This window comes from Globicephala melas, chromosome 16, assembly GCF_963455315.2.
Source record: "Globicephala melas chromosome 16, mGloMel1.2, whole genome shotgun sequence".
NCBI lineage: Eukaryota > Metazoa > Chordata > Mammalia > Artiodactyla > Delphinidae > Globicephala > Globicephala melas.
The window spans coordinates 24,922,533-24,949,073 of NC_083329.1; the positions used below are offsets into that span (position 1 = coordinate 24,922,533).

The following is a 26,541-nucleotide window of genomic DNA, read 5'->3' on the forward strand; positions in this document are numbered from 1 at the left end:
GTTCAAGGGGTCGGGGAGATGATGCAACTTTCTCACCCTTCTCCCTAAGACCATCAGAAGCTCTAAAACGATATGGATCATGTTTCCCCCCCTGCGTCTCCCAGGATCCCGTGTCACTGAGGCCAACCCACAGGCTCACCTCCTGTGCCAGGTCTGTCCTTACTGGTCCCACATGGGGCTAAAATTAGAGGGGAGATTCCCGTGGGGTGTGGATCTCAGGCTTTGGCAACTTTGGGGCAGAGATGGGGGAGAACGGCTTTAGGGCTGGTCCCTCTCCCCACCAGCAGGCCTGGGTTCCTCTGGGGGTCCCCACAGAGATCCACCTTTGCCCCCCTCACCCCACACTGTGCTCTCTGCGACAGGGACGACCCCAAAGGGACTTTGTGCACACAACTTCCTGCCGTGTACAGCCTGTTCAGAGGCTTCTCTTCCAGGTGCCTCTCATCCCGGTCAGGGGTGCAGACGTGGAGGGCAGGTCTGTGAATCATTTCTCAGTGTTGCAGGAACCCAGGGATGGCTCCAGCCCTGCACCGTCAGCCTCTCTCATTAGCTCTGACCTGGTGAGGTTTTTCTGGGGTTTTCTCCAGTGCATTTCAAGGAGCCTCCCCTCCTCCCAACCCCAGCCAGCACTGGCCTGCTCAGCCTATCCGTGGACTTGGGTATTCCCCAGAGCGGGCTGCCAGAGCCCGGCGAGTCTGAGCCACCCTGTTCCCGGCTGCCTGCTCCTAGTCGCTTCCAAGCCTCCCTTATTCTGGCAGCGGGAACGCTTGCCCTAACGGTCAGTGGAGACCGTCCAAATGGGCACATCTGAGAGCCAGGGGGATGCGTGCCTGCCACCCGGGGCTCAGGCCACCTCCAGGCCTGCCCCTGCCCCACCCCCCATTCCACACTGCCCAGGCCAGAATAAGCGGCCTGCCAAGCCCCAGCTCCGTCTTCATCCTTCCCGCAAATGTCGGTTACTCGGCAGGCAGTCGGAGCCCCGCCCTTCCTCCCATGTAAATGCTGTATTTCAGTCCCTTGACCAGTACTGCAGCCCCTGCAGTGCATGTCTGCCTTGTGACAGGTTTCCAGAGACCAGGCCCCATTGAGAAGGGCTGGCATGTTCAGGCCAGGTGCTCGGCCTTTCCTGGCTGCTCCCCGAGCCCAGGGACTGAGCCTGTCCCCCATCTCATCTCTGGTTCCCTCGCACCTCTGCAGCGGTGCAGGGTCGTAGCTCCTGAGCTGGGTCCGGTCTGTTTTGTCTGCAGTCACCAGGCCTCACCTCCTATCCAGTTCCACCTTCTGGGGGGTATCCCAGGGCTTTTCAGAAATAACAATCCCTAGAGTGTACTGAGGTCTCACTCACTCCTAGGTGTCTGCCCTGGTACTTGAAATGCCCTCACCACCCTGGGGAGGCTCTGTCATCATCTCCATTTTCCAGATGCAGGAACTAAGGCTGCAAATATTTAGATATGTATTTGTCCTCATAAGGCTTGAGCCCTGGTCGGCCTCCTCCGCCAGTGGTCTTCCCACCGTGCCGCATGCCTCTCCGTGAAGCATTTTCTTGTGAGCAATTCTAGGAGGGTGTATGTGTGTCTGTGTGTGTGGAATTGGAGCCCCACCTGAAAAGGTGACGCCAAGAGAGTCAGAGTGGAGACGTCAGGTAGATGCTGGAGGACCAGGACACCAAGTGGGTAGGAAGGAGCCTGAGAGGTGCGTGGGCAGTGACGCCGCCAGGCTGGTTTGAAGAGAGATTGGGTGCTTTGCACAGAACAAGCAGTAACAGGTTATAGAGAATTTTGACCTCGATGGAGTAAGAGCCAGGCAGCCAGTGGAGGTTCCGCCTTCAAGCAGGGGCGGGGGCGGGTGTGTGTGTGCGCGTGCGCGTGTATGCTCAGGGTGAACCTCCTGATGAGAGGTTCCTCTGCACACTTTGATAGGACCTGTGTGCCAGCACCCCTGGCAACATTTGGGCAGCTGTGAGTCCCATCGTCACATCGTGGGCATCTCCCCGCAGCTGTACAGAAGGGCTCAGGACTCAGTACCCCAGCCCAAGGCCCAACAGCTGTGGTGTGTCCGCCAGTCTCTGCACGGGCAGCCATGTGGCTAAGAGATCAGCCCACCCTGGTCCCGTCTCTGGCCATCTCTACCCCAGCCCTGTTGCCATCCCATTGTAGGTCCCCTGAGCTCTACAGGCAGAAATTGGAAGCCTTCGTCCCATCAGAGCTTCCCTAACAGCTCATGCTCCATTGCTTCAGGAAGAAAAGAGGCTGTTTCGGTTTATTTCTGTCATCAGATGTTCTGGCATATGTTCATGTTTCTCCTGAAGCCAGGTGTGCTGTGGAGAATGCAGAAACGTTTCAGTAGGGGGCAGGAAGGCCGAGGTGGAGGCTGAGACCCCCTTGTCCACTGCTGATGAGGAGGGTCCAGGCCCGACGATGGCAGGGTGCTTCCGTGAGGAGCATCGCCTCAGAGGTGAGGAAGCGGAGGCCTGGAGGGGTGTCACCTCCACGGAGTCCCCGGAGCAGTTAGTGGCAGAGCCAAGCCCCAAACCTGGGTCTCTGCCTGTGCCCTGCGTCCTGCAGCCACCGGCAATGACCTGCCTTTCTCCCTGGGCTGGCATTGGCCCCAGGGTCCAGGCATTCTCCACTGTTGGTGCCTAAAGGGCGCAGGGTCTAGAGTCCAGGCTCCAGAGCCAGACTGCGTGGATTTGCGTGCTGCCTTGACGCTCAGGTGTGTGACTCAGAGGGTTCCTGAACACCCCTGTGCCTCTGGCCTCCCATTTCTAGAATGGGGAGAGTGCCAGCTACGTGGGGCTTTTGTGAGGCTCCAGTGAGATGGTCTTGGTACCTGGTTTAAACCGGGTAAATGTCACTTACTGCTAGGGTGGCCCCAGGCGGGGCATCAGCTGAAGTGAAGCTCCTCTGCTCACAGAGAAACCAGGTGGACGCACCCGCAGGAGGTCAGCTGTCCAGGTTCCTCCCAGTCTGACCTCACACAGGACCTCATCTCCATTCCACAGAGCCTGTCCAGACCCTGTCTTATTTCACGCCAGGGCAGGTGGTGTCAACCCCAAAGACAGATGAGGAAACAGAGGTTTAGGGAGGGATGGCAGCCTGCCAGGGTGCCACAGTAACCTGGCAGTGCAGCCTGGATTGAATCCATACCCCTAACCTTTTGTCCAGGCCTCCTGCTTACAAGAAGCAGGTCAAACAGGCTACTCTTCTCCCTCTGGAAAAATAAGTACTTCCCAGGAGGCCCTGGTGGGATGTGGCTCAGTTGTGTCAGGGCAGTTTGACTCTTAAGTGCTGGCCTCCCTCCCCCAGACCTGGGCAGCCTGGCACCCTCCTTCTGCAGTGCCAGGAGGTGGGGGCCCCTGATGCACCTGGGCGTCCCATAGGAAGGCGGGGGGCACGTGGAGCTGGTCCATAGCAGTCAGAGGACCTGTGCAGATGAGAGGAGTGTGGAGCCGTGAAAAGCTGGGCGGCAGGGCCTCTGTTGTCAGAAACAGTGGGTAGCATGTGGGGAGGGAACAGACCAAGGCCTGTGGCATCCTACTGTGTGTGCTTCACCCAGCAACATTTCTGAAGGATCAGCCCCGTGCCAGGCTCCGTGCCAGGCCCTGGGGACGCAGAGATGCAGAGTCTTAGCCCTCAACAGACTTGATCCACTGGGGGTGACTGAAAAAGCAAAGACATAAACCAACCCAGGATGGTGAGAGTTATAAGCCCCCCAAGGAAGAGACCCCAAGTCTCTGCTGGGCACATTTATTCTTCCATCCGCAGTGCCTGGCTCGTGGTGGCAGGTTCACAAGCAGGACTTGCTGAGTGAGTGGGGGCAGGGGAACAGGTGGATGTGAGCCCTGGTGGAGAGTGGGGCACACCCTCCTGGGAACCATCACTGCCCAGCAATGGTGGGAGCCATGTGCTCCCCCTAGGGCCGCAACCAAGGGTCGTCCTTGCACTGGGCTGGAGCCAAGGCTCCTCCTCCCCTCTCAGCTGCTGGGATTCTAAATTCCTAGCCCCTCCCAGGCTCGGGGGCATAACCCATGCAATGTGGCTTTGGTTGAGTTATTCCCCACCTGCCAGCGCCGCCACTGGTCAGATCCGCGCCCCTCCAGCAGGCATGTACCGCCGGGGCTCAGTCCAGGCGGTGAAGACCTGGGGATGCGAACCTTCCCCCCCTCCATCCCTTCCCCACCCATCCCATCTCATCTTCATGTCCATTCTCTCCGCCGGTTCCCGTCGGCTGTGTGTTCCATCGCTATCTCCCACACCAGTGTCCAAGAGACGCAAGGCCCATCTGCGGCGCCTGGATCGCCGGTGGACCCTGGGCGGGATGGTCAACAGGCAGCACAGCCGAGGTGACGATGCGGGCCGGCTTCTCCTCACCCACAGCTGCTGCCTCTCTCTCTTTCACTAACACTTCTCCTCTTTCCCGGGCTCTGCCTCTCTCTGCCCTGTGGCCTCCTTACCCAGATTCACCAGACAGACTTTCCTCTCACCTACTCTAGCTGGCGGCGGGGTGGGGGGGTTGGGGGGGCGGGAGGGGGGCGCAGGGGCCGCTTGGGAATCGGGGTGACAATGGGGGCAGCTCTGTCTTTGGCCAGCGTCCTGGGGGCAGGGGTCATGGGACTTAGGACAGGATTATGGGGGCAGCTGGACTCTAAGAAAGGCCACATTTACCCTGAAGCTTCAGATTGAGAGAACTGAGCGTGTTTGGGTCTCTGCCTGGGCCGTCCCCTCACCCCTGCCCTTCATTGCCTCCCTCCTCTGAGAAAGGGTTCCCTTGGCCAGAGCTATTCTAGCAATTACTTAGGGACAGAGTAGGAAGAAAGAGCAGCTCACAATCTCCTCATTCAGCCAGCTCCAGGGAAACTAGAGAAGGAGCAAAATCCAGACACAGCCAGGCCCCAGGGCACAGCCTCAACAAGTTCTGATGGTGGGGTCAGGTCCAGCTGGGGGCTCCAGCAGCCCCAGCACTAGCTGTTGGGATTTCAGCCTGATCAAGACTATTCCAGGGAAGCCCCTGGCCTGCCATACACGCTGATTAGGAACCAAGGCGTTTGCCAGTCCAGGGCCTTTCCAACATCCAAGAGCTTGTGAGGCAGGGAAATGAGGGGCAGGCCTCTGAACAAACCTCTAAACACCTCCAGAGCCCCAAGGCCAGTGGGTGGCCCATCTCTCCTGCCTCAAGGAGAGTGGAGGGTATGTGTTCCGGACGGTGATGGCACAGCCGGAAGGGTGTCATAAGCATTGGCTTTTCCAGAATTAGCAGGGATGCCCCATGACTCGCACCCTACCCCCAAAGCTTGTTCCTGAACGACTGTGAGACCCTGTTTTGGTATCTGCCCCGAGCCCCAGGCAGCAGCAAGCCTGGACTCAGGGGTGGCCACCGCCCGTGGCTGGCTCTGCATCAGGCTCAGCACGGGCTGCGAGGGGCCCAGCTTGTCCCGAGGGTGGAGTGTGGGGTGGACCCTGGGTGCTGGCGCAGGACAGGGGGCCAAGTCGTGGAAGCAGAGAGAACAGGCTGAATGTGAAGCAAAGGCACCATAGAGGTAGGATGGGTGGGGCAGCATAGCTGGGGGCCAGGCGGGGAAGCGGCCCTGAGCCTTGGCAGCAAAGGAGAGTGGGACCCTGGCCTGGAAAAAGAGAGCAGGGTGGAAGGTTTGGCCTGTCCCCATCCCCTCCCACATCTGCTCCAAACACCATCACACACTGAACCCCAAACACACCTCTGTCTCCACGACCACATGGCCTCTCGGACACTTCAATCGGTGAAGCATGACCGCCGGCACACAACCCTGAGAGCCACGGGCGTGGCCACAGCACACTGGCCCCTCCAGGCCCTACACAGCTGCACGTCTGCGGTCCCGTGCACACAGCCACTCACAGTACACACTTACGCACCCTCACGTAGACCATTCCACGTTTGCACTATTTACACAGTCACAGATGCATTATCCACACAACCACATCGTAGGTACACCTCTGCAGCCACCCCCCAAGTACACGTATAGCTTCGTATGCGGTCTCGTATACATAACTCCTATACCACGTGTATATCGGCAACAGTATTTACGATTCTAAACATAACATGATGTAAGTAGACACAGATACCCAACTGAATGCATAATTCTATGGCCAGCCACACATATGTAAATATGTAAGCAAATGCGGGCCCACGACTTCTCTCCCTTGAATAAGAGACCTAAACAACATCCTTTCCCAGTCTTAGCCCTAAGTTAAATTAGGGCTAAGTTAAATCAGGCAGCCAAGAAAAACTTGCAGGAAGTTGGCTGGGAGAAACTTCGCTGCAAACAGCCGAGCTGACGAGGGGGGAACAGGCAGTGGGTCGTATATAACTAGACAAGAGAAAAGCAGTGCTTCCCCGGGGCCTCCACTCCCCCAGTCCCAGAGCCAACCAGGCCTCTGGAATCAAAAAGCCTCTTGCATCGGGGTTGGGTAAGTTGTAGGGACTGGGAGGGGAGCCAGGGAGACTGCTGACGGAGGGGAAAGTGTTTGGAAAGGGGAGGCGTCTGTGGTTTGGAAACTGCAGGGCTCTCCAGCCCCTGCTTCCAAAACCAGAACAGGCCCGGCCACCTACCCACCCCGTGGGCGGCCTGGCCAGCCCTCCCTGGGGTGAGGTGGCAACCATCCTCCGAGGGTATATCGGAGTGACCATGGCATCAGCGCCTCCCAGAAGCCCAGAGGTGCCCCCAGAGCTCCTGGGCCTCTTCCCTCAACTTGATTCCTAAGGGGCATCTCTTCTAGAGACCCCAAGCAACGCAAATGACTCAGCTCCCTCCCCCCCGCCAAGGTCATTTCTTTCAGTCTGGGCATCCTCCTGTCTGGCCCCCTAAGGTGGGGTTTGTGGCCCCTGTTCAGTGGAGGGACTGCCTCTGCTTTCCCCCAGGGAAACCTGTGAGGAGGGAGCTGAGACCCACAGGGCACGCGGCCACACAGAGATAACCCACACCTTCGTCGTCCAAGCCAAACGTGGCGGAAAACCGAGCCCCCAAACAGGCCAATTGGAGGAGTTGTCCTGCCTGGGACCAGGGCTCTGAATTCTCACCTCCTAGAAGCTACGGTGCCAGGGTAGGACGAGCCTCCAAGCCAGCCAGCTCTCTTCCTGGGAGCGTAAACTCCCAGACATCTGTGTTCCCATGAGCCCCAGGGCCACCACGAAGAGGGCTTCGTGCAGGAGCAGCTCAGCCTTCCTGAGTAAGACGGACGCCCCTGGTTCTGCCCACCAGGAGGGGCAGGGGAAGGCAGGATGCTTACATGGCCCTCGGGGCTCTGTCCTCAGCACACACGCTGGGGACTGGGGAGGCTGGTGCTGGGGCCTGGCCCCCATGAAGCAGTCTAGGCCCTGTCCTCTGCCGTGGGGCAGAGAAGGGCTCCTCTGATCTGCCCAAGAGATAGGCTGTAATTTTTCTCTGCAAAAGTGACTTTGCCCAGGGAAACTTTAATGATGGCTTCCTGCACGAACCACAGGCTTTTAAAAATAGCCCAACTGAGCAAAGGCAAAATGTGGAGCCCAGGCCTCGGCTCACCCGAGCCTCAGAACCCTGGAGCCCTGGGGCCCGGCGCTGCTGCTCCGGCCACCGCCCGGGCCAGGATTTACGGTGTCCCACTGGAAAATGGAGCGAGACCAGGAATAGGCGGGAGCGCAGGGGGCTGGACTATAAAACACGAACCTTCTCAAAGGCCCGAGTCAGAATCTGGCAGGGCCGGGTTCTCAGGCGGTCTTGGCGGCTCGCCCCAGCATGGCTGGGTTGGAATCTGAAAGCTTCCAGGAGCCAGTTGACGCCGAGAAAGGCTTGCATTTGAGAAGAGCGTGCTGAGCTGTGGAGGCTCCCGTGGGGCGTCACCTACCTTTTGCCCTTTGGCAGCCTGCAGATTCGGCCAGCGGCCTGCCAGCTCTGTCCTTGCGGCCTGGCAGGGCAGCTGTCTCCACCCCAGAGGGAGCTGCTATCTCCGCCCGGCGCAGGGCCGCAGACGGGACCCTGATAATCTAGGGAAGAATGAACAGATGGCCCTCCTGAGCAGGGGCTTAGGGTGGCAGCTGCCCTCTCCCCCACTACTGCCAGAGGCTTGGGCAGGCTGCCGGGCAGGGTCCAGCTGGGGGGTGGGGAGCGCCCGTCTCAGAGCCAGCTGTTCTGTGCCAGCAGCCTGCTCTTTTGAGCTCAGAGAGTCTCCCCCTCGGTGCCCCGGCTCAACACACCTTTGTCCTCATCAATGTACTCCATGGTCCCTTTGCAGCGCCTACTGTGTGCCAGGCACTGTCTCAGCCCCCAGGGAGAATCCAGGTCGGAGAGGACAGCACAGGTTCAGGGTGACCCTCCCAGAGGGTGTGCCAATCTCTGCCGCTTATCCTCCGCTGAGGGGATGGATGGGGCTGGGTGTTCCTCCCCAAGCTATTCCTCTGGGGAGACTCTCCTCCCAGGAGGCAGGGTGTCTGTGGCCGGCCAGCTGTGGGTCTGCCGGTCCCCAGCAGACAGGAGGCCTGAGCAGGGACTCCCGTGGAGGCACAGGGTCCCTGCCAGGAGAGAGGCCCAAGGAATCCAGGAAGACACAAACTTCCCAGCCTCCCCACACTTGCCCCCCCACGCTCCTGTTCAGCTCCCCATGGTGCCTCTCTCCCAGTGCCTGGGGAGCCCAGAAGAGGGCGTGCAATCCTACTGTGAGACCAGAGCAGGCAGCTCCCAGAGGGGCTCCACCGAGCTGTGTGGTCAACTCAGTCCCCCCAGGGCTCCCGCCTGATTGTGCCGCACTGTTTTGCCCCTGCTCATTTGGCCCCTGGACCCTTAACAGGGCACGTAACCATGCCCACAGCATCCTCTCGGGGAAGTTATGTGATCAGGCGAGCAGATGAGTGGTCAGGGGAGGCTGAGGTGTCCCTGGAGCTGTCAGAAGGTTGGGCAGAGGAGGGGTTTAAGGGTTTGAGGTGGGAGACAGGCTGAGAGAGCAGGTCTGGGGCATAGATGGACGCATGGCATGTTCAGGAAGGAGAGGGCTTGCCTTGAGGCCTCCAGGCATTGAGGGGACACCTGGGTTTGTTCTCAGACTCCCTGACTCAGGCCCCAGGAGGGCCAGGTTCCTCATGGCCCTGCCCTCAGCCCAGGGAGTTTCTGGGACCCTGAGGACTCCAGGCCCCGGCAGCCTGTCTGCAGTTATGGGACTGGGAGGCTGGGAGAGCCAGCTCTACGCTGCCTGGGGCTTGCAAGGCCACCTGGGGCCCTGGCCAGCTTTGGCACATGCAGGGCACAGCTGTGAGGCCTGCTCCCTTCTCTTCCCTTTGCTGGAAAAGCCAGAGGTTGATGCAGTACACCTTGGCCACCAACTAAGTGAGGCCAGGCCAGGGGGAGAAGGAGGCTGGACAAAGGACCTGTACCCCGTCCTCAAATAGCTGTGCTTTCTCGCCTCACCCACCACCCACAGAGGAGAAGTATGTCACTGTGCAGCCTTACACCAGCCAAAGCAAGGACGAGATTGGCTTTGAGAAGGGCGTCACCGTGGAGGTGATCCGGAAGAATCTGGAAGGCTGGTGGTACATCAGGTAAGAGCCCCAGCAGAGGAGCAAGGTGCCTCTCTGCCACCCCGGCCCCCAGGCTGGCCCTGGGCAGCAGAGTGGCTGAGGGCACCAGCTGGCAGGTCAATCCTGACAGCAGCTTTGCACCCACGGCCTGGCTTGACGGCTTCAGTACCGCGAGGCTGAGCGGCCGTGACAGAGAGCGCTCCTCTTGCACACACCCTCCCGGGACACATAAGGCGGAGGCTGAGCCACAGCCAGCGGCGCACAGGGGCCCTGGCTCGGCTCGCAGGCAGTGGTGCAATCCCTTCCCGTGCAGCCGTCAAGAGGGTCCAGCACATCTGAATTTGGGTTTCCGTGTCCGACCATGGCTGCTTGGCGTGCTCTGCAGCTCGGGCCGCCTGCAGTGCTGGCGTCCACGGGCCTTGCCGAGGTCCCAGCAGGCGGCCCCTGCTGCCCACAGATGCAGGCTCGGGCCCGGGCTGTTCCGCTCCGCAGGGCTGGCTTCCGTGGTTGAGAGAGCTGGGGCGGAAGTGTGGCCTGAGCACAGGCCTAGTTCAGAGGCCTCTTGCTCTGCCCTTCACTCTCCTTGGGCCTAATCACACTTCCCAGCTGAGAAACCCATTCAGGGGTGTGAGTAGGGGAGTGGGCAGCTTCCTGATACTCCTGGAAGCAAACTAAACCCTGTGGGTTTCACTCACCTCTCCCCTACCAGGTCCTGCCCCCCAGGCCCCTCTGCCCTGGGGCTCCCAGGCCGGCTAGCACCCCCCGCAAGGAGGGGCTTGTTTCCAGGAAGTGTTCTGGGTCCTTTAGAAGCAGCTCCACTGTGATGACTTTACCCAGTTTCTCTTCTCTGCCTGTAAGCCGGATGACAGAGAGTCCCTGTCATGGGCTCTGGAGACCGCCTCTCCAGCCCACCACACCTGGGAACCCCAGACCCACTGTGGGTAGGATGCGTGTTCTGAGCTGTCCCCCACCGAGGGCACAGATGGCCGAGGCGGCGGGGGCACTCACAAGACATTGGCTCAGAACACAGCATGCCGCAAGGTGTTCAGATTGGTCTGTGCTGACGGGTAGGATGAAGGTCGTTGGCCACATGGGATTGAACCTTAGAGTGACCTGCCAGGACATAGCGCCCCTGCCCCCGGCCCTGTGCACACCAGTCAGCGGGCTGAGGTGTCCCTTTCTGTCCCGTTAGGTGGGACAGGACTGTGTGTGCCTGGGCGTGTTTGCCCAAATCCACTACCCCAGGCTTTGATGTTCTCTAAACAATGGAAACTAGAGCCAAGCCCACAATCCAGCCACCACGAGTCTGCGTGGGAAGGCCAGTGAACATTCTGGCAGGCTGCTAACCTAAACCACTCACCCAGAGGTTTTCTACAAGGCTGCTGGGTATTTTAGTTTTCTAAAATAACCAATAAAATCACTCTGAGTTGGTTCCATCTAGTCAGCTCTTGTCCCCATGGCCTGGCCATTCAGCCAGTGGGAGCTGCAACTGAGAAAACCCTGCTGAAAAGGTTCCACCTTAAGAAGGCTGCCAGACACCCCCTTAAATATGCCTTTTCCCAGCATCCCAGGCTCTGTGTTGATCCTTACTTCCTGTCTTTCTTCTCCACCCACACCCACCCCACCCCCCCGCCAAACACACACACACACACACACATGCACACGCACACGCGCCCTCCCTCTCTCCCCATCCTCCTTTTCCAGTTTGCTTCCCTCTGGAGTCATTCCGTGCTCCAGAGCTGGAAAGCAGATGTGAGCAGAGTTGGACCCAAACACACACAGCCTCTCCTGATTCACTTGCATCTCCCTGCCTGGAATCTAATTTTATCCATGTAACATGGAAGGAGCACATCAGGGTTTAGAATGGGAGCCCTCAGGACAGTGCACAGTCCTGACCATCACTCCCAGGAGACCTCGCGCCCCATCTCCGCACAGGTGCTCCCAGTGGCTGGCAGGTTCCTCATCTTTCTTACAAGATGAAGGGCACCAAGTTCTGGGCCAGATGCTGCCAAAAGCTAGCCGTGTGACCCTCTGCTACTTGCTTTGCTTTTCTGAGCCTTGGTTGTTGGTATATGTAAGATTAGGTATCTTTACTAGTTGCTTCCATCCAGCCCTGAAATTCTGTGCTTCTGTCTGCCAGCTCCCTGACTTCCATCCGTTTGTTCACTGATGTCTGCCTTCCAAGCCCCAAAACGGGGATAGACGGCTGAGCTTGGGTCAGCCTGCCTGCACAGTCATGTGACGTGAACGTAGGAAGCCACCTCCTACCTGAACTTTCCAGCAAAGCTCAAACACGTTAGAAACTTGAACTTTCACATTTCCTTTCCTCCTACCTAATGAGCCCCCAAGAACAAGGTCAGATCAGGGAGGCAGGGGGGCCGGGGATTATCAGACATCTGGCATGGAGGAGCCATTCCAGGGAGCCAGATGTGTCCCAGGGAGCAGGCGGGGACATTGCACCCCAGACTGCAGGGCATTGGCCAGGAATTGCTGGACCAGGAAGTAAGTTCTCAGTGGGTTTGGGTAGGAGCTCAACACCATGAGGGAAAAAGGGAAAAACTTGTTTTCAGAAGTCAGCAAATCCCCTGAAATTAAGTCGGCCCCGTCATTTGCCTTTTGCTCTGTTTATGGGTTTGGGGTTTTGTTTCGTTTTGTTTTCGTTCTGCCACACCAAAGGCTTTAATGTTACCCAGTCATGTGCTTTATTTAGTCGTTTCATTTATGGTTTCTGCCTTTGGAGTTCCACTTAGAAAGATTTTCTCAGCCCCCAAGATTAAGCAAATATTCACGACTTGCGTTTTTAAGTTTGCTATACGGTTGTAAGGCCAGAGTCTCACTTGTTTTTCCTAACTGGATCATCAGTCATCCCCAGATCACTCACTGAATAAGCCATCCTGACCCCACTGCTTTGAAACGTCACCTTTAGCGTTGGTCTGTCTGTGGACTTGTTCTGTGAACTTGATCCGTCTGCTCCTCCTGCAGTGGTGCCGACACTTCTCCCACTTGGCCACTCACTCTTTATACACGTCTTCCTAGTTGGTCTCAATATGTCTATCCTTCTGGATAAATGTTTACAGCTACTCTATCCCAGCATTTTGCAGAAGAGAAAATATTGAGCTCCAGGGTAGGGACTTGTCCGAAGTACCATAGGCCAGAACTCGGGTTTCCTAACTCTCACCCATGCTGCCTCTTCACCTCTCTGATCATACTTCCCTTTCTGACTGGGCATTTAACTCTATACACCTTCTCATTTCTTATCTCTAGAATTGCCCTCTGCTGTGGTGAGCTTGTAGGCCATTGCAAAGTCTACCTTTTAGGCAACCCCAAATCTGAGGAATCTTCTCATCTCAATGTCCCATGTCTGCCCGACGTTGCAAACAATGAGAGCCCGCACCAAGAGGGATCAGGCAAAGAACTAGGAGACAGAGAGGAAGCAGTGGTGTTCCCGATGTCTTTCCACTGGCCCTCGTTCCGGTTCTCTCCAGAGTAGTGGCTTTGCCAAGTGTCTTACAGAGCGCAGCAGAGAAAGCTCAGCTGGGCAAGGCCCGATGGAGACTGGGGCCTGGACAGGGTGCTCTCATGATGCCATGTCCTACTCCTCCCTGCAGATACCTGGGCAAAGAGGGCTGGGCACCAGCATCCTACCTGAAGAAAGCCAAGGATGACCTGCCAGCACGGAAGAAGAATCTGGCAGGCCCAGTGGAGATCATCGGGAACATCATGGAGATCAGCAACCTGCTGAACAAAAAGGCGTCCGGGGACAAGGAGACCACCCCAGCTGAAGGCGAGGCCCCAGAGGCCCCCATCACCAAGAAGGAGATCAGCCTGCCCATCCTCTGCAATGCTTCCAACGGCAGCGCCCTGGGTGTCCCCGAGAGGACCGTCTCCAAGCTGGCCCAGGGCTCCCCAGCCGTGGCCAGGATTGCCCCTCAGAGGGCCCAGATCAGTAAGAACCTCGCTGATCCCCGGGTCCTTGCCGCACAGCTCTTTAGAGAAGGGGCGTGAGGTGCAAGGAAAGCCTAAGGGGGGGGCGGGGTGTGTGCAGGATCCCCATATTATTCTGTTCCTGAGATGTAGGCTGACCCCTGACCCCAGGCTCGCTTTGCCAGCTTGTCTTATGCTAATCACAAGCATGGACAAGGCAATTCCTTCCACTCCTCCGAGATAAATTGCATGCATACATAAGCTGGTAGCATCATGAACGGTCACTCTGCAGATAGGTCACCTGGGCTGTGAGATGGGTGCTCACATCTCACATCTCACATGGGTGCTCACATCTCATAGAGTGCAAGGCTGCTCTATGAGTGACAGCCTGTAGATCATCTTGCTGAGCCTTACCCCTTCCTCCCTGTCGTCTTCCTCCAGTTACCGGAAATCTAAGACACTCGGAAGGGTGACTGTACCTCCCTCCACAAGCACTTTTAAGCAGCATCCTTCCGGAATCTCCTCCTTTCGTACAGGAGAAACCCAGCTGCCGGCCCCTCCAGATCTCTAGCATCTCTGGGGCAAGGATGCCTGCGGATTGAGGGTTAAACTGTTCTGTATTATGAGACCAGCTTCTGTTTATGTCCAGCCATTCTTAAAATCTGGAGGAAAGCTGTTTTTTAGTTTGGTTCTGAGCTTACATTAGCTTTATGCCTGAAACCTTCTGAGCAGTCAGTCGGGAGCTGTTTTGGGGGTACTTCCTCTTGCCTAGCACTGTGCTAGCTTCCAAGGATCTGGTAGTGAGCAAAAAACAGACATGGTCTCTTCTCCTAAATTTGGAAATCTGATAAAGCTATCTACCCTTTCCCCTGAAAAAAGCCCCTCTGTCTGTACATTTTGAAATTGTGCACATCATTTTAGGGGGTTCACGGATCCCCTTGAAACACAGCTAAGGAAGCTTAAAGATCTCTCACTTCCACTGAAGAAGCCCAGCTCTCGTGCCTGTGGTGACCAAGAGCATGGGTTCCTCATAAATGTGGGAAAACAGCGGGAACTTCCCAGCATCAGGAGATCACACCCAGGGAAGGGAGGGAAGGCACTGTGTCTGGCTGCGATTTCTGAAGCCCTGTTTCTTCTTCTAGGCTCCCCGAACCTCAGGACAAGGCCTCCACCTCGCAGAGAGTCCAGCTTGGTATGTGTGCTCAGTTTCTTCTCTCTTTCTCATTCCCTTTCCTGGGTGCCCCGTAGCAGCTCCCAGTAATTGGCTGTCTCAGTGCAGAGTCTGTTGGTCCAGGGCTTCCCCAGGGCCATGCTGGAGCTTCCAGCTTTGTGGGGCTGGAGGCAGGGAGGGAAGCCTGGGGAACCCAGCCTTCCTGGGGCCTAGCTGGACAGTTTTTAATCGAAAACACACTGCACTCTAAAGCTAAATAAATCCATCCCAGCCACGGCACTGGCAGACATAAACATTTAGACTGGCTGGCGAGAGTGTCCAGCCGGGGCATTGCCAGGGGCGGGAAATAGGGCTGCTGTCCATGTGAGCCTGGAAGACTTTCAGCTTTGCCTTCCTTGCCCGGGAGTGCCCAGTGGATGCCAGAACCTGGGAGGGTGCAGGGCAGACCAGTGAGCATCTTCTCCGGGGAGGAGGGTGGTAAATGGCAGGGACTGGTTTATGCTGAAGCTCAAAGAGGCTCAGTGCTGCTGGGGTCTGTGGCGCCTGTAGGTGAGGTTTCCTGGCATCCAGACTGCCACGGAGGTGGATGTGCACTCAGGGTGCTGGGGCTCTGGGTGAGAGGTGGCAGCCCTAGAACCAAGAACTGTCATCTGGGGCAGTGGGATGCAGTGCAAAGAATGGGGCTTCAGGCCTGCCAGGCATGGATTCATACTCCGTTTCTGACACTGAGAAACAGCGAGCCCCTGGCCAGGTTGCTTACCCTCCAGAGGCCTCAGTTTCCTTATTTATAAGAGGGGGACAGTGCCAGCCATCTCCTAGGGCTGTTGTAAGGATGGGATGAGATGGTGTATGCAGAGGGCTGGCCATCGACTTTCCACTTCCTCTGTCAGCTCTCTGTGCACTATGTGTGGACAAGGATTCTGCAGTCACATCTGGGCTTAGCCGCAAGATTTACTGTGGTCAGTGACGTCCGCCCCAGGGGGGTGGACAGCGGCCGTCACTGGAAGAGTTGGCCTTCCCTAAACAGGATTTTTGAAGATTTGGCCCCTGGAGATGGGACCGTCCTGGCCCTGGCCATCAGCCCCACTGGAGTTTTCTATCTTGTTTCTCCTCCCATTTTACACAACTGAACGAGTTCTCCCCTCCCCTCATCTCTCTCAGCCCCAGCTAATTATTTTCAGGCAGACTTGATTTTGGCAAGAATGGGGTAATTCTTTCCACACCTGCCAAAAGCAGGGCTTGCTAGGGCAGAGCTGCTCTTTCCGGCTAGGTCCGTCCGACTCCCACCTGGCCGCGGGGGTCCAGGCAGGGCCGGGACCTGGGCCACCTCTGTGCGCATGCACGGCTGCAGAGCCAGCCACCAGGGCAGGGAAAGTTGACCTGGTCCCTCAAAACCAGCCTCCCCCGCACCCTTCACTCACTCTGACCTGAGGCAGCTCAGCTGTGACTGGCAGGATTAGAACATGCTGAGCCTTGAAGGACGAGGCAGGGTAAGAGGAATAGGATGGCGTTTCAGGAAGAGCGTTCGGCTTCAGCTTATGTTTATAGAGCTTTTCCTGTGCCACTGGCTGGACCAGAAGTTATGTTCATTATCTCATGGCCCTGTTATTAGCTCCATTTTACAGATGAGGAAACTGAGGCTCAGAGAGAGCAAGGGCCTTGCCCAGGGCCACGCAACTGGTGAATTGCTGAGCTGGGACTGGAGCCCACATGCGTCCACCTGCAGGCAGAGATCTTTTGAGGTCTTCCTGCTACACTGTAGCTACTTCCCCCCCTCTAGCCTCCCAAACACGTGTACCTTTTTTATAAGATTGTTTTATTTTAACTCCTTTCTTTGATACCAGGCCATACTGGGAGTGATGGGGAGGCGCCAAGGCCATGTTGGCTGGAGTAGAGACTGGCTGAAGCTGGAATGTCCTCTCCACGAGGGCAAGGGTGTTGTCCTGTCCCTTTGGTTCACTCTTGCATGCCTGGTGCCCTGGACCAGAGTCTGGCACCCAGTAGACACACAACAAACATTTGCCAAGTGAATGAATGAGGCTCCCAGCTCATGGGCTGTGGCCGTATTCTACATTTGCTTGCATGTCAGGCTTAGTTATCGACACGCCAGCATCTAGGAAGCATTTAGGCTGCCCAGCGCGTTCTACCCAACCCCAGAGCAAAGGATCCTGAGTGTATATTCCGTGCTTGCCTAACCATTTGGCATCATCACGATGACAGACCAAGGGGTTTTCTGACCAACCCCACACCCCTTTACACCCACCCCACCTCTGCAGTCAGGTGTCACCCCGGTGGCCCTTCACCTGAGACTCAAGGACATGGCTCTCCTCTCCCAGGGGGCAGTGTGCACGGGCTTTCTTACAACAATTTCTCCGCTTTTTGACTTTCGTTTTGGGACCTAGCTGTTGAGGCTTCTGAAAACTGGATTCCAAAGATGTAAGGGTGGAAATTTACTTAGATGATCATTTTCATAGCTCAGACAAGTCTCAAGCGAATCCTAGGTGTTCTTAGCCTGATCAGGAGAGTGGTCTCTTGGTGAGCCACCCTGAGACTCAGGTGATTGATACATCCTCAGGTCAGCTGCTCTCCACCTGGTGTAGCCGCCACACTCACCTCAGTTACGGTTCTGATCAGGTGAGCCTCGCTGACTTGAGTCCTTCTCTGCCTCAGGGGTTCCAGCTGCCTAAGCCGCCAGAGCCCCCTTCTGTTGAGGTGGAGTACTACACCATTGCTGAATTCCAGTCGTGCATTTCTGATGGGATCAGTTTTCGAGGCGGACAGAAGGCAGAGGTGAGCCATGGGGCTGAGGGTTATAATTCATGATGGTCAGATACCCCCCGTGTTTCCCATTTATGTCTTGCTGGCGACATTCCTGAGGGGCGAGCAGGAAAGGTGCAGAAACAGAACCCACAGGGATTAGAATTTGCCTAAAGCCAGTAAGTGCCACAGCCAGGACTAGAACCCACGGCTCCTGTCTCCACCCAGCTGCCGTCACAGCAGCGTTTCCCAAAGCATATTATAGGAGCTCGTGATGGGGACACTTTGAAACAAAGGGCCTCTGGGGTTGAGTTTGGAGGACAGTGAGTTAAACAAAACCCAACCAGCTTTGTTGTTTTAATTGCAGAACTTCTCAGAGCCTAGATATGGGGGTGTCACTGTGTGTCTCTAAGAGGGGACTGGAATAGGCAGTATCACCTAGATTCCTCTCCCAGGAGCTCCTGGGGGCCAGGGTTCCACAAGACCCATATTAGGAAGTGCTGCTGTTGGGAGAATGTTGTCCAGGCAGCCGGAGTAAGGCACTGAGGACCCGCTCTGGCCACGTCCACACCACAGGCACCTCTGACATTCGATGCAGTCCCTTCTCCCCCAGGTTCTGATGATTTCTCTCTGCAAGTGGGTAGCAGACCCTCTCCTGCTCCCTCCCAGCCGGTCTCCTAGCATTTATGAAACCCCACTTTGTGGCCAGCGCTGAACGTGGCACTCCAGGGGCCAGAGAAGATCTGTGACTCAGATCTTTCTCCTGAGTGGCTCTGTGTAGTAATGGAGTTAAGTCCAATTAATACCTGTAAAACCAGCAGAAGAGTAACTGGGCAGTTTCTGCCCATTGAAGAGGTGATACCCCCAATGTGAATGTTTTAAACCACATGCCTGGAACTTAGAACTAGATTTCTAAGAGAAATCATTCTCTCAGTGGTGCTTATGCTTCCAGAAGAGCCTATGAAGCTCATAACGTAAGAGAACTGACATACTTAGGATCTACCCACGTCTGCATTTTGAGTATGGAGTGGGCAGAGTGAAGGACGGAATATAGCACCCAAGGCAGGGCGGGGGCTGCAGAGGGCTGGCCTCAGGCAGACCTTGCCTTTGGTGGTCTCTATCCTTCCTTCCTTCCTTGCCCCTATTCCCCCAGTGCCGGTGCTTTCAAGCTTCCCTTCCCCTCCCTGGGACCTCTTCCTCCAGCAGCGTTCCACAATTCAAAATTACAGTTGTTCCTCGGGATCCGTGGGGCGTTGGTTCCATGACCCCCAATGGACACCCAAATCCTGGGATGCTCAAGGCCCTTATATAAAATCGTAGTGCAGTTGGCCCTCCATATCCAGGGATGCGGAACCTGCGCACATGGAAGCACAACTGCCTCTTCCATTCGTATTCCCCGATCCAAACGGACCTCAGTACAGCCAGCAGCCACACTCCTGGGCTTTCTCCAGTCTCAAATAGCAGTTAAGAAAGAAGCTCCTTGAACGAGTTTATACTAACAGGGAAATGACTGAGAGGCCCTAGCCTTCCCCCAGGAAGCCATTCAACTCAAAGAAATCTCCTCAGCTGGTAGGATTTCAGTGGGATTCCACAGGTAGTGAAATGCCCATGAGCAATGGGGAAACCAGGGAGGTCCGGCCTCGGCCTTACCTCCAGGTTCCACTCACCTGCACCCTCCTATTCTCTTCTGCACTGAGAGACCCTTTCCAGTGTCACCGAGGGAGGGCCTAGCAGTATGGGAGTGAGAGGATGGAAGTGGTGGAATGGCAGTCTTTTGTACGTATGGGTCCGTGGTGAGCGGGGTTTTGTAGGGACTGGGAACAGTGCATCTTCCAAGTGTAGTAGCTCAGCGGGAGGAGAAGTGAGGGTCTGGAGAGGAGGCCAGCTCGACCAGGGTGTTGGAGGAGACTTGGAAGAGCAGGAGAGGGGGTCTTGGAGAGTGGGAGCCCCCCCCATCCAGGAGACGATAGAGACCTGGGTTTGAATGCCAGCCCATCACTTCCTACGTTGGGTCCTGGGCCACTTACTCAGTGGCTCAGTTCACTCATCTGGGAAATGGAGATAATGTCTCCTAGAGCCAAAGTGGGAAGCTCCCACCCTGGCACATGGTAGGGCCCCAGCGATCCTCCCAGCTCACTGGCCTGTCTGCCCCTTCCCCCAGGTCATCGACAAGAACTCGGGTGGCTGGTGGTACGTGCAGATCGGTGAGAAGGAGGGCTGGGCCCCCGCGTCGTACATCGATAAGCGCAGGAAGCCCAACCTGAGCCGCCGCACGAGCACTCTGACGCGGCCCAAGGTGCCCCCACCGGCACCGCCCAGCAAGCCCAAGGAGGCCGAGGAGGGTCTGGCGGGTGCTGGTGAGAGCCAGGACTCCCCGCTGAGGCTCAGGTACGAGGAGCCCGAGTATGACATCCCTGCCTTTGGCTTCGACTCAGAGCCAGAGCTGAGTGAGGAGCCCGCAGAGGACGGTGGGTCGGGGGACAGGCGGCCTGGCCAGCCCCACAGGCCCTCGCCCGCCTTCTCGCTGCAGCGCGCCCGCTTCAAGGTGGGCGGATCTGCAGAGGACGTGGCCCTGGAGGAGGAGACCATCTATGAGAACGAGGGCTTCCGGGCATGTGCAGAGGACGCCCTGTCGGCCAGGCGCTCCTCCCGGGACAGCGACTCCCCAGGCGGCTCCCCGCTGTCCCTTGCCAGGAAAAACTCGCCCAGATCGGGATCCCCCAAATCGTCGTCGCTCTTGAAGCTCAAGGCAGAGAAGAATGCCCAGGCGGAACTGGGGAAGAACCACTCCTCGGCCTCCTTTTCCTCGTCCATCACCATCAACACCACCTGCTCTTCCTCTTCCTCCTCTTCCTCCTCGTCCTTGTCCAAGAACAGTGGGGACCTGAAGCGCCGTTCTGCCTCGGACGCAGGCATCCGCGGCGCTCCCAAGGTCGGAGCGAGGAAGGATGCTGACCCGAAGACTGGGCTGACCTCCTGCGCCCGGGCCAAGCCATCAGTTCGGCCCAAGCCGTTCCTGAACCGCACAGAGTCCCAGAGTCAGGAGAAGATGGACATCAGCACTTTACGGCGCCAGCTGAGGCCCACTGGCCAGCTCCGGGGCGGCCTCAAGGGCTCCAAGAGCGAGGATTCGGAGCTGCCCCCCCAGACGGCCTTCGAGGGTCCCGGTGAGGGGTCCAGGAGAGGCTCGGCCGACCTCATCACCCTGCCTGCCGCCACGCCCCCGTGTCCCACCAAGAAGGGGTGGGAAGGGCAGGCCACCTCCTACACGACATGTAGTGCCTACCAAAAGGTCCAGGACTCGGAGATCAGCTTCCCGGCAGGCGTGGAGGTGCAGGTGCTTGAGAAGCTGGAAAGTGGCTGGTGGTACGTGAGGTTTGGGGAGCTGGAGGGCTGGGCCCCCTCCCACTATCTGGTGCTCGGTGAGAACGAGCAATTCGACCCCCCTGGCAAAGAGCTGGACACAGTGGCCACCAAGAGCAAGCAGAACGAGGGCAAGTCAGACAGCCTGGAAAAGATCGAGAAGCGGGTCCAAGCGCTGAACACTGTCAACCAGAGCAAAAGGGCCACGCCACCCATCCCCTCCAAGCCTCCCGGCGGCTTTGTCAAGACCTCGGGCGCCGGGGCAGTGAAGATGAGGAATGGCGTGCGGCAGGTGGCCGTGAGGCCCCAGTCGGTGTTCGTGTCCCCACCGCCCAAGGACAGCAACCTGTCCTGTGCCCTGAGGAGGAATGAGTCGCTGACGGCCACCGACGGCCTCCGAGGCGTCCGCCGGAACTCCTCCTTCAGCACTGCCCGCTCGGCAGCCGCAGAAGCCAAGGGCCGCCTGGTCGAACGGGCCGCCAGCCAGGGCTCGGACCCTCCTCTGCTGCCCACTCAGCGCAACGGCATCCCAGTGTCCCCTGTGCGCCCCAAGCCCATTGAGAAGTCCCAGTTCATCCACAACAACCTCAAAGATGTGTACGTCTCGATCGCAGACTACGAGGGGGATGAGGAGACGGCGGGCTTCCAGGAGGGCGTGTCCATGGAGGTCCTGGAGAGGAACCCCAACGGCTGGTGGTACTGCCAGATTCTGGACGGGGTGAAGCCCTTCAAAGGCTGGGTGCCCTCCAACTACCTGGAGAAAAAGAACTAATGAGGAGTGGTGGGGGGCCTAAGTCCTTGCAGCCTCAGTATGGGTGAGCTGTGAGAGAAGACAAAAGGGAAAGGGAAAATGGGAGGGGGTGGGGAGGACAACGTTAAACCTGCAGAATGTGGGACCTCGAAGATACTCCCCTCCAGGCTGTCCCCCAGCTGGAAGGTAGGGTCTGGTGGGGGCCCACATTGAGCAGGGAGTGGAAGGGGCAGGGGTGTCCTGGGCCTGGGACCGGAGGCAAGAAAGCTGAGCCTCACACGTGCACCTTGGGGACTCTGCTGATGGACTCGGCACCATTTGGGACAGGCCATGTAGGAAACCCCAACTTGTGCCTTGGCTGCAAATCTGGAAAAGGTGTGGTTGTGCGGGCCTCCTGTGCCCTGCCCCTGCCTAGCCTGGCTTCCGTTGCTGGCATCTTGTACCCCGGAAGTAGCCCTTGTATCATCCTAATCTGTGTTTGTGAGTTACGCTGGTTTCCCAGGAATCTCTGCCGCCTACCATGGGTGGGTGTGGTAGGAGATACCACTGGCCCTGGGGCTGGGAGGCATCTCCTGTGAGCTCAGGCTGTCCCTGGGCCAGGCCACTGTTTCTTGTTAGTTGAAGAAAAAGCAGTTCTCCAGCTGCCAGCAAGGACCACCATTCTTAGCCGTCACTGCTGCTGGCCTTGAGAAGAGAGGCTGCCCTGCCTGGGGCACCCCCGTGGAGGACCACCAGCTCCAGTGTTCACAGAGAGGGCAGGTAGAGCCGTCGGTCTTTTCACAGTCTGCACAGACTTTATTTTGGATATTTCTGGGTGGGCAGTTCTTTGCAAGTTTTGGGAGAGGTGTATTGCTTTGGGCCTTCTATGTCAGGCCTTGGGTTTTGGTCTTACTTTAGGAGTTGTTTGGGGACCCAAGGGCGGTCAGCCTCACGGGACGGGATGGGTAGTGGATGGCCTTTCTATTATACTCTTGTGGGGAGGTGGTTTGGTTTGTGTTTTGCATTCTTCCCTCCACAAGCCAAAGTCGCTTCATTTGGTTTCCACTGTGTGGACAGTACCGGTGCTTGCCAGAGGGATCTCGGGCTGGAGGAGCCCTGGTCCCAGCCGTGGCAAAGCAGAGACGCTGCTCTCCTGGTTCTTGTGCAACCTCAGCAGGGCAGAACCCTCAGCAGGGAGGCGGGTGGTGTTCAGGAGAGGGGCAGCGAACGTTCCCCTGCCTGGGCAGGGCCCGAAGCCTTATGTGAAGGCTGTGGAGCAGCAGCCATCGCCCTCACCCTGGGCCCAGGGGAACCTGCTGGGCGGACACCACCAGGCACCCTCTGGCCTGCAAGCAATATCGCAGGTGCCCGAGGAGGCGAAGATCCCTGGGCCAGGAGCCAACCTGGTCTTTCCGAGGGGCAGTGCCCCTGCAAAGAGAGAAGGGAGAGAATGACGTCCCTGTCAACTCTGGGTGGTGTCTTTCAGTCGACACTTCAGAGGCCAAACTGGCTTCCCCAAGGACTCACTCTTCACTGGGAGTGGATTTCCACACGTGCCTTTGATTGTGGACAGATCAGGCGTCACAGCCCCCGACTCAGCTGCCAGATCCTGGACTAAGGAGGAAAGGCCCTCCCTCCGCCCACACTCCCCCCGCCCCCCAGGCAGCGTATGATGCCTGAAGAACAGCGGGGGACCCGCGCCTCGTGCCCTCAGCCCCCAGCCGCCCTGCCCTCCTCCTTCGCCGTACACTGACGCCTGGCAGCTCTAGCAAACTGCTCCCGTTCTATGTTGAAAAGGCCGTGGTGAGATTTTGCTTCCTTTTGTTTGTTTAAAATTAAAATTAGTTACTATTTTCTTCTGCTGGACAGTATTAAATAGAGCAGGATGTTGAGTTATCTGCTAGATTGCAGTACTAATGGTAGTGTTGTAGTGTCTTCATATTAATATTATTTGGACTTATTTGAACAATAATGATAAAGAAGTGGTTCATTATTTTTTAATTAATGCACTTTAATACGGTGGAATGGAAAGAAACCCAGAGAGCAAAGTGCATTACTTAAAGATGCAGTATATACTTTTCTCATTTTTAAGCAGCACATATTTATTAAAAGAAAAAAAAGTAATTTATGATTATTTAAAATAAAATTTAAAAGTAGAGTGATTGTCGGGTTAAAGGACCTTCCACGTAGCTATCTTCCAGGGGGATGGCCCCAGCGGCCTCACTCCTCAATGTCTGCACTGAGCCAGTTCAATCAGTAACACGCCAGCCAGGCCAGGAAGGAGTGCAGGACGCATCTGCTAAGCACAGAGCATCTCAGTCGGACTGGACCACAGTGCTCCCCAGAGCCTATCTTTCCCTGCCCTTCCTCACTGCACTGCCTTGTGGGACTCTCCACCACCCACAAGGCAGATGTTCTCCCAGCCCCCCAAGGACCCTCTCTCCTTAATCCCCAGTGCCCTTAAGTGAGTCATTGTAAGTGACCTTCAGGGTCACTCCATCCCATACCCTCTTGTTACTGCAGCCCAAAGACAGGAATTAGCTTTCCCCAAATCACATAGCTAGTTAACGGCAGACCTCCCCACTGCATCCACCCCTGCACTCCTCCCCAGCCCCGCTAGAGTTTATAGTGTGGTCATCATGTTTACAATGTGACATCCAGCCCCGAGGATGGCTGGGGGTTGCTCAGGCATCCAGGAAAAGTAGAGAATGCTGCCACCTGGTGACAGCATGTAGCTCTGGGCAGTGAACAGGGATTGCCATGCCCCGTCTTCGCCCCTTGCCCCTCACCATCACCCCCTTACAGCACAGCACAAACCCTGCAAACCCAAAGAGAATATTAATACTTGAAGCAAGAAGGGTGCATGCCAGTCCCTCTCAGACATGGCCAGGGGATGCCAGGCCTTGTGCCCCTGGACTCCTAGCCCTGCCCAGGGCAAGAGGGCTTTTCCCTAGAGCTACTGAGCTGCTTTGTGACGTTGGAGGGTACTTCTGGCAGCAGGTAGAGGAGGGAGGGGTCTGTGGCTCTGACCCATCTGGAGGAAAACCAGATCGGACTTTAAAAGGTTTAAAAAAAAAAAAATCTCAGCAGTGTCCAAACCTAGTTTTCCATTAGTTGCGATTGAAAATGTGAAATGACGTTGTATTGCTGTATACTGCAACTTTAATCAAAATGAGCCCTTCTGAGGTCATTATTGAGGTTTATATAATGCCCGAAGATGCATCATTTGGTGCTTTTCCTTTCAGTTTAAAGACTTTTTTCTTTTATTACAAGGGAAAAAGATGTTTTCATCTCTCTCCCACTTTGTAACAGGGGCCTGGCTGGGCTCCCTGGCCCCATCATGCTGTTCCCACTAGGCCAAGGGACCCCGAGGGTGGCAAGAGGGAGCTGGAGGGGGCAGCCTGAACAGCAGGTGTGCCATCTGCCCCAGCTGTGGCTGGGCCCTCTGGCCAGCCTTCAGCCCGTTCACCCCCAGCCTAGCCCCACAGGGTCCTCTTTCTTCCTCCTCCATGCTCCATCTTGACGAAGGCATTATATAGAATCGTTTTAATCACTTTCAGATGTTAGAGCAGCGTATTTTACTGGCATTTATATCCATTGCTTTCCTCAGCAAGGCATGTTACTATTATCATCTAAGGAAAAAAGACAAGGGAATTTCGGTCAAGCATTATTTTCATATTACTAGTATTTGCAGAATAGGTGTAGAACTATTTAAGTTTAGACCTTGGTTTGGTAGTTTGTTTTGTTTTTATGGAAAAAAAGATAAAGTAACCCCTACTTTTCCTGTTTTTGTATTTAACTAATATATTATTTCTTTAAGGTTACTCACTTCCCCTACCCGCTCCAAATACTTTGCATTCTCAATCGAAAATGAAAACAATCTGAGAGACAGGAAAAGTGCAATATTATCAAGAGGGATGCCAGGGCTTGTTGGGATGGTGGCGGGAGAGCCAGCAACCCCGTCTCTCGCTAGGGGAGGTGGGGCTCCTGGAAGAAGTCGTAGCTGTGGAGCCTATAGATGACCTGGGTATTGATTTTTTTTACCCCTCCTCCCCTTCCCCCTTCCCTGGCAAGATGGCAGGGGTCCCCGCCAGAGGGCATCCCCTTCTGCTGGGTGTTGTCCGCCCAGAAGAGAGGGATTCAGGGAAGTGGCATGGGGCACTTGGCCTCCCCGGGGCCCCAGCCCCAGGCACAGAGCAAGGCCCTCCAGGAACCGTTCCTTGTTTTCATTTCCGTTGTTTTTCAGCCAGCTGCTCAGAAAGACCTGTCCCCAAAATAACCCTTGGCAGCCCTCTCACGCCAATCTCTTGATGTTTGGGCCATGATCCTTTCGATGTATGTTTGAGTCTTTCTAAAACTACGTAACCTCAAGTTCAGTTTATGGGCAGGAACCCTCGATGTAATCAAACCCTTCTGGAGGGATGTGGGTGCCTTGAGCCCAGCGTTCCCCAGTGACGCACCGATTCCCACAAGCCTGCAGCTGGGCCTGGTGCTGAGCCAGGGCCACCCGTTCATCTCAATGACTTCAGCCTGAGCAAGGCGCGAGCCCTGCCTCTGCTCAACACCCCGACAGTCCCCAGAAGGGCCTGGAGAAGCGTCGGAGGAGCCTGCTGAGGTCCCTGCAGACAGAACTTCCCACGACAGGTACCAAGCCGCCGCCTCCTACCTGGGTGCCAGTAGAGAGGGGACAGGACGGGAAGTCTCTGGGTCCAAAGCTCTGCCCCGCAAGGCGACAGGGACATCCTTGCGGGCTCATCCCCTCCACCTCCAGTACTGTACGCTTGCTGCTCCATCCCGTTCGGTGAATTTCTGTACAAATAGGAACCTGGCGCCCAGAGTGGGACCGCGCCCCCGTGTGGGGGTGGCTCTCCTTGGAGTGTATACGTCTATAGGTCCAATCTTCAAGAATCCCGATGCAGAGCTCTCTGGAAAGAGAACCATCCACAGTGCTAAAGAATTAAGATTCCCTCACTTTTTTGAGGGCTGTGTGTTGTTGAGGTAGAGAGAGAGAGAGAGAGTGTGTGTGTGTGTGTGTGTGTGTGTGTGTGTGTGTGTGTGTGTGCATTCGAGTGCGTTA

At 56.5% G+C, this 26,541-nt stretch overlaps 1 protein-coding gene across 10 annotated transcripts in view; it reads left to right on the top strand.

The window, feature by feature from the left end:
• The window catches only part of SH3PXD2A (SH3 and PX domains 2A), a 235,484-nt gene extending 210,232 nt beyond the window's left edge, over positions 1-25,252 (top strand). For 8 of the 10 annotated variants that reach the window (XM_030865530.2, XM_030865520.2, XM_060286716.2 and 5 more), the window contains 6 exons: positions 4,259-4,342; positions 9,423-9,540; positions 13,128-13,465; positions 14,586-14,635; positions 17,285-17,404; positions 19,533-25,252. In XM_030865530.2, the coding sequence (XP_030721390.2) occupies positions 4,259-4,342; positions 9,423-9,540; positions 13,128-13,465; positions 14,586-14,635; positions 17,285-17,404; positions 19,533-21,506 (2,684 nt within the window). In that variant the 3' untranslated portion in view covers positions 21,507-25,252. The remainder of the gene's footprint in view (positions 1-4,258; positions 4,343-9,422; positions 9,541-13,127; positions 13,466-14,585; positions 14,636-17,284; positions 17,405-19,532) is intronic. The other 2 variants (XM_030865531.2, XM_060286720.1) reach the window with 1 other exon arrangement.
• The last annotated feature ends 1,289 nt before the right edge of the window (positions 25,253-26,541 follow it).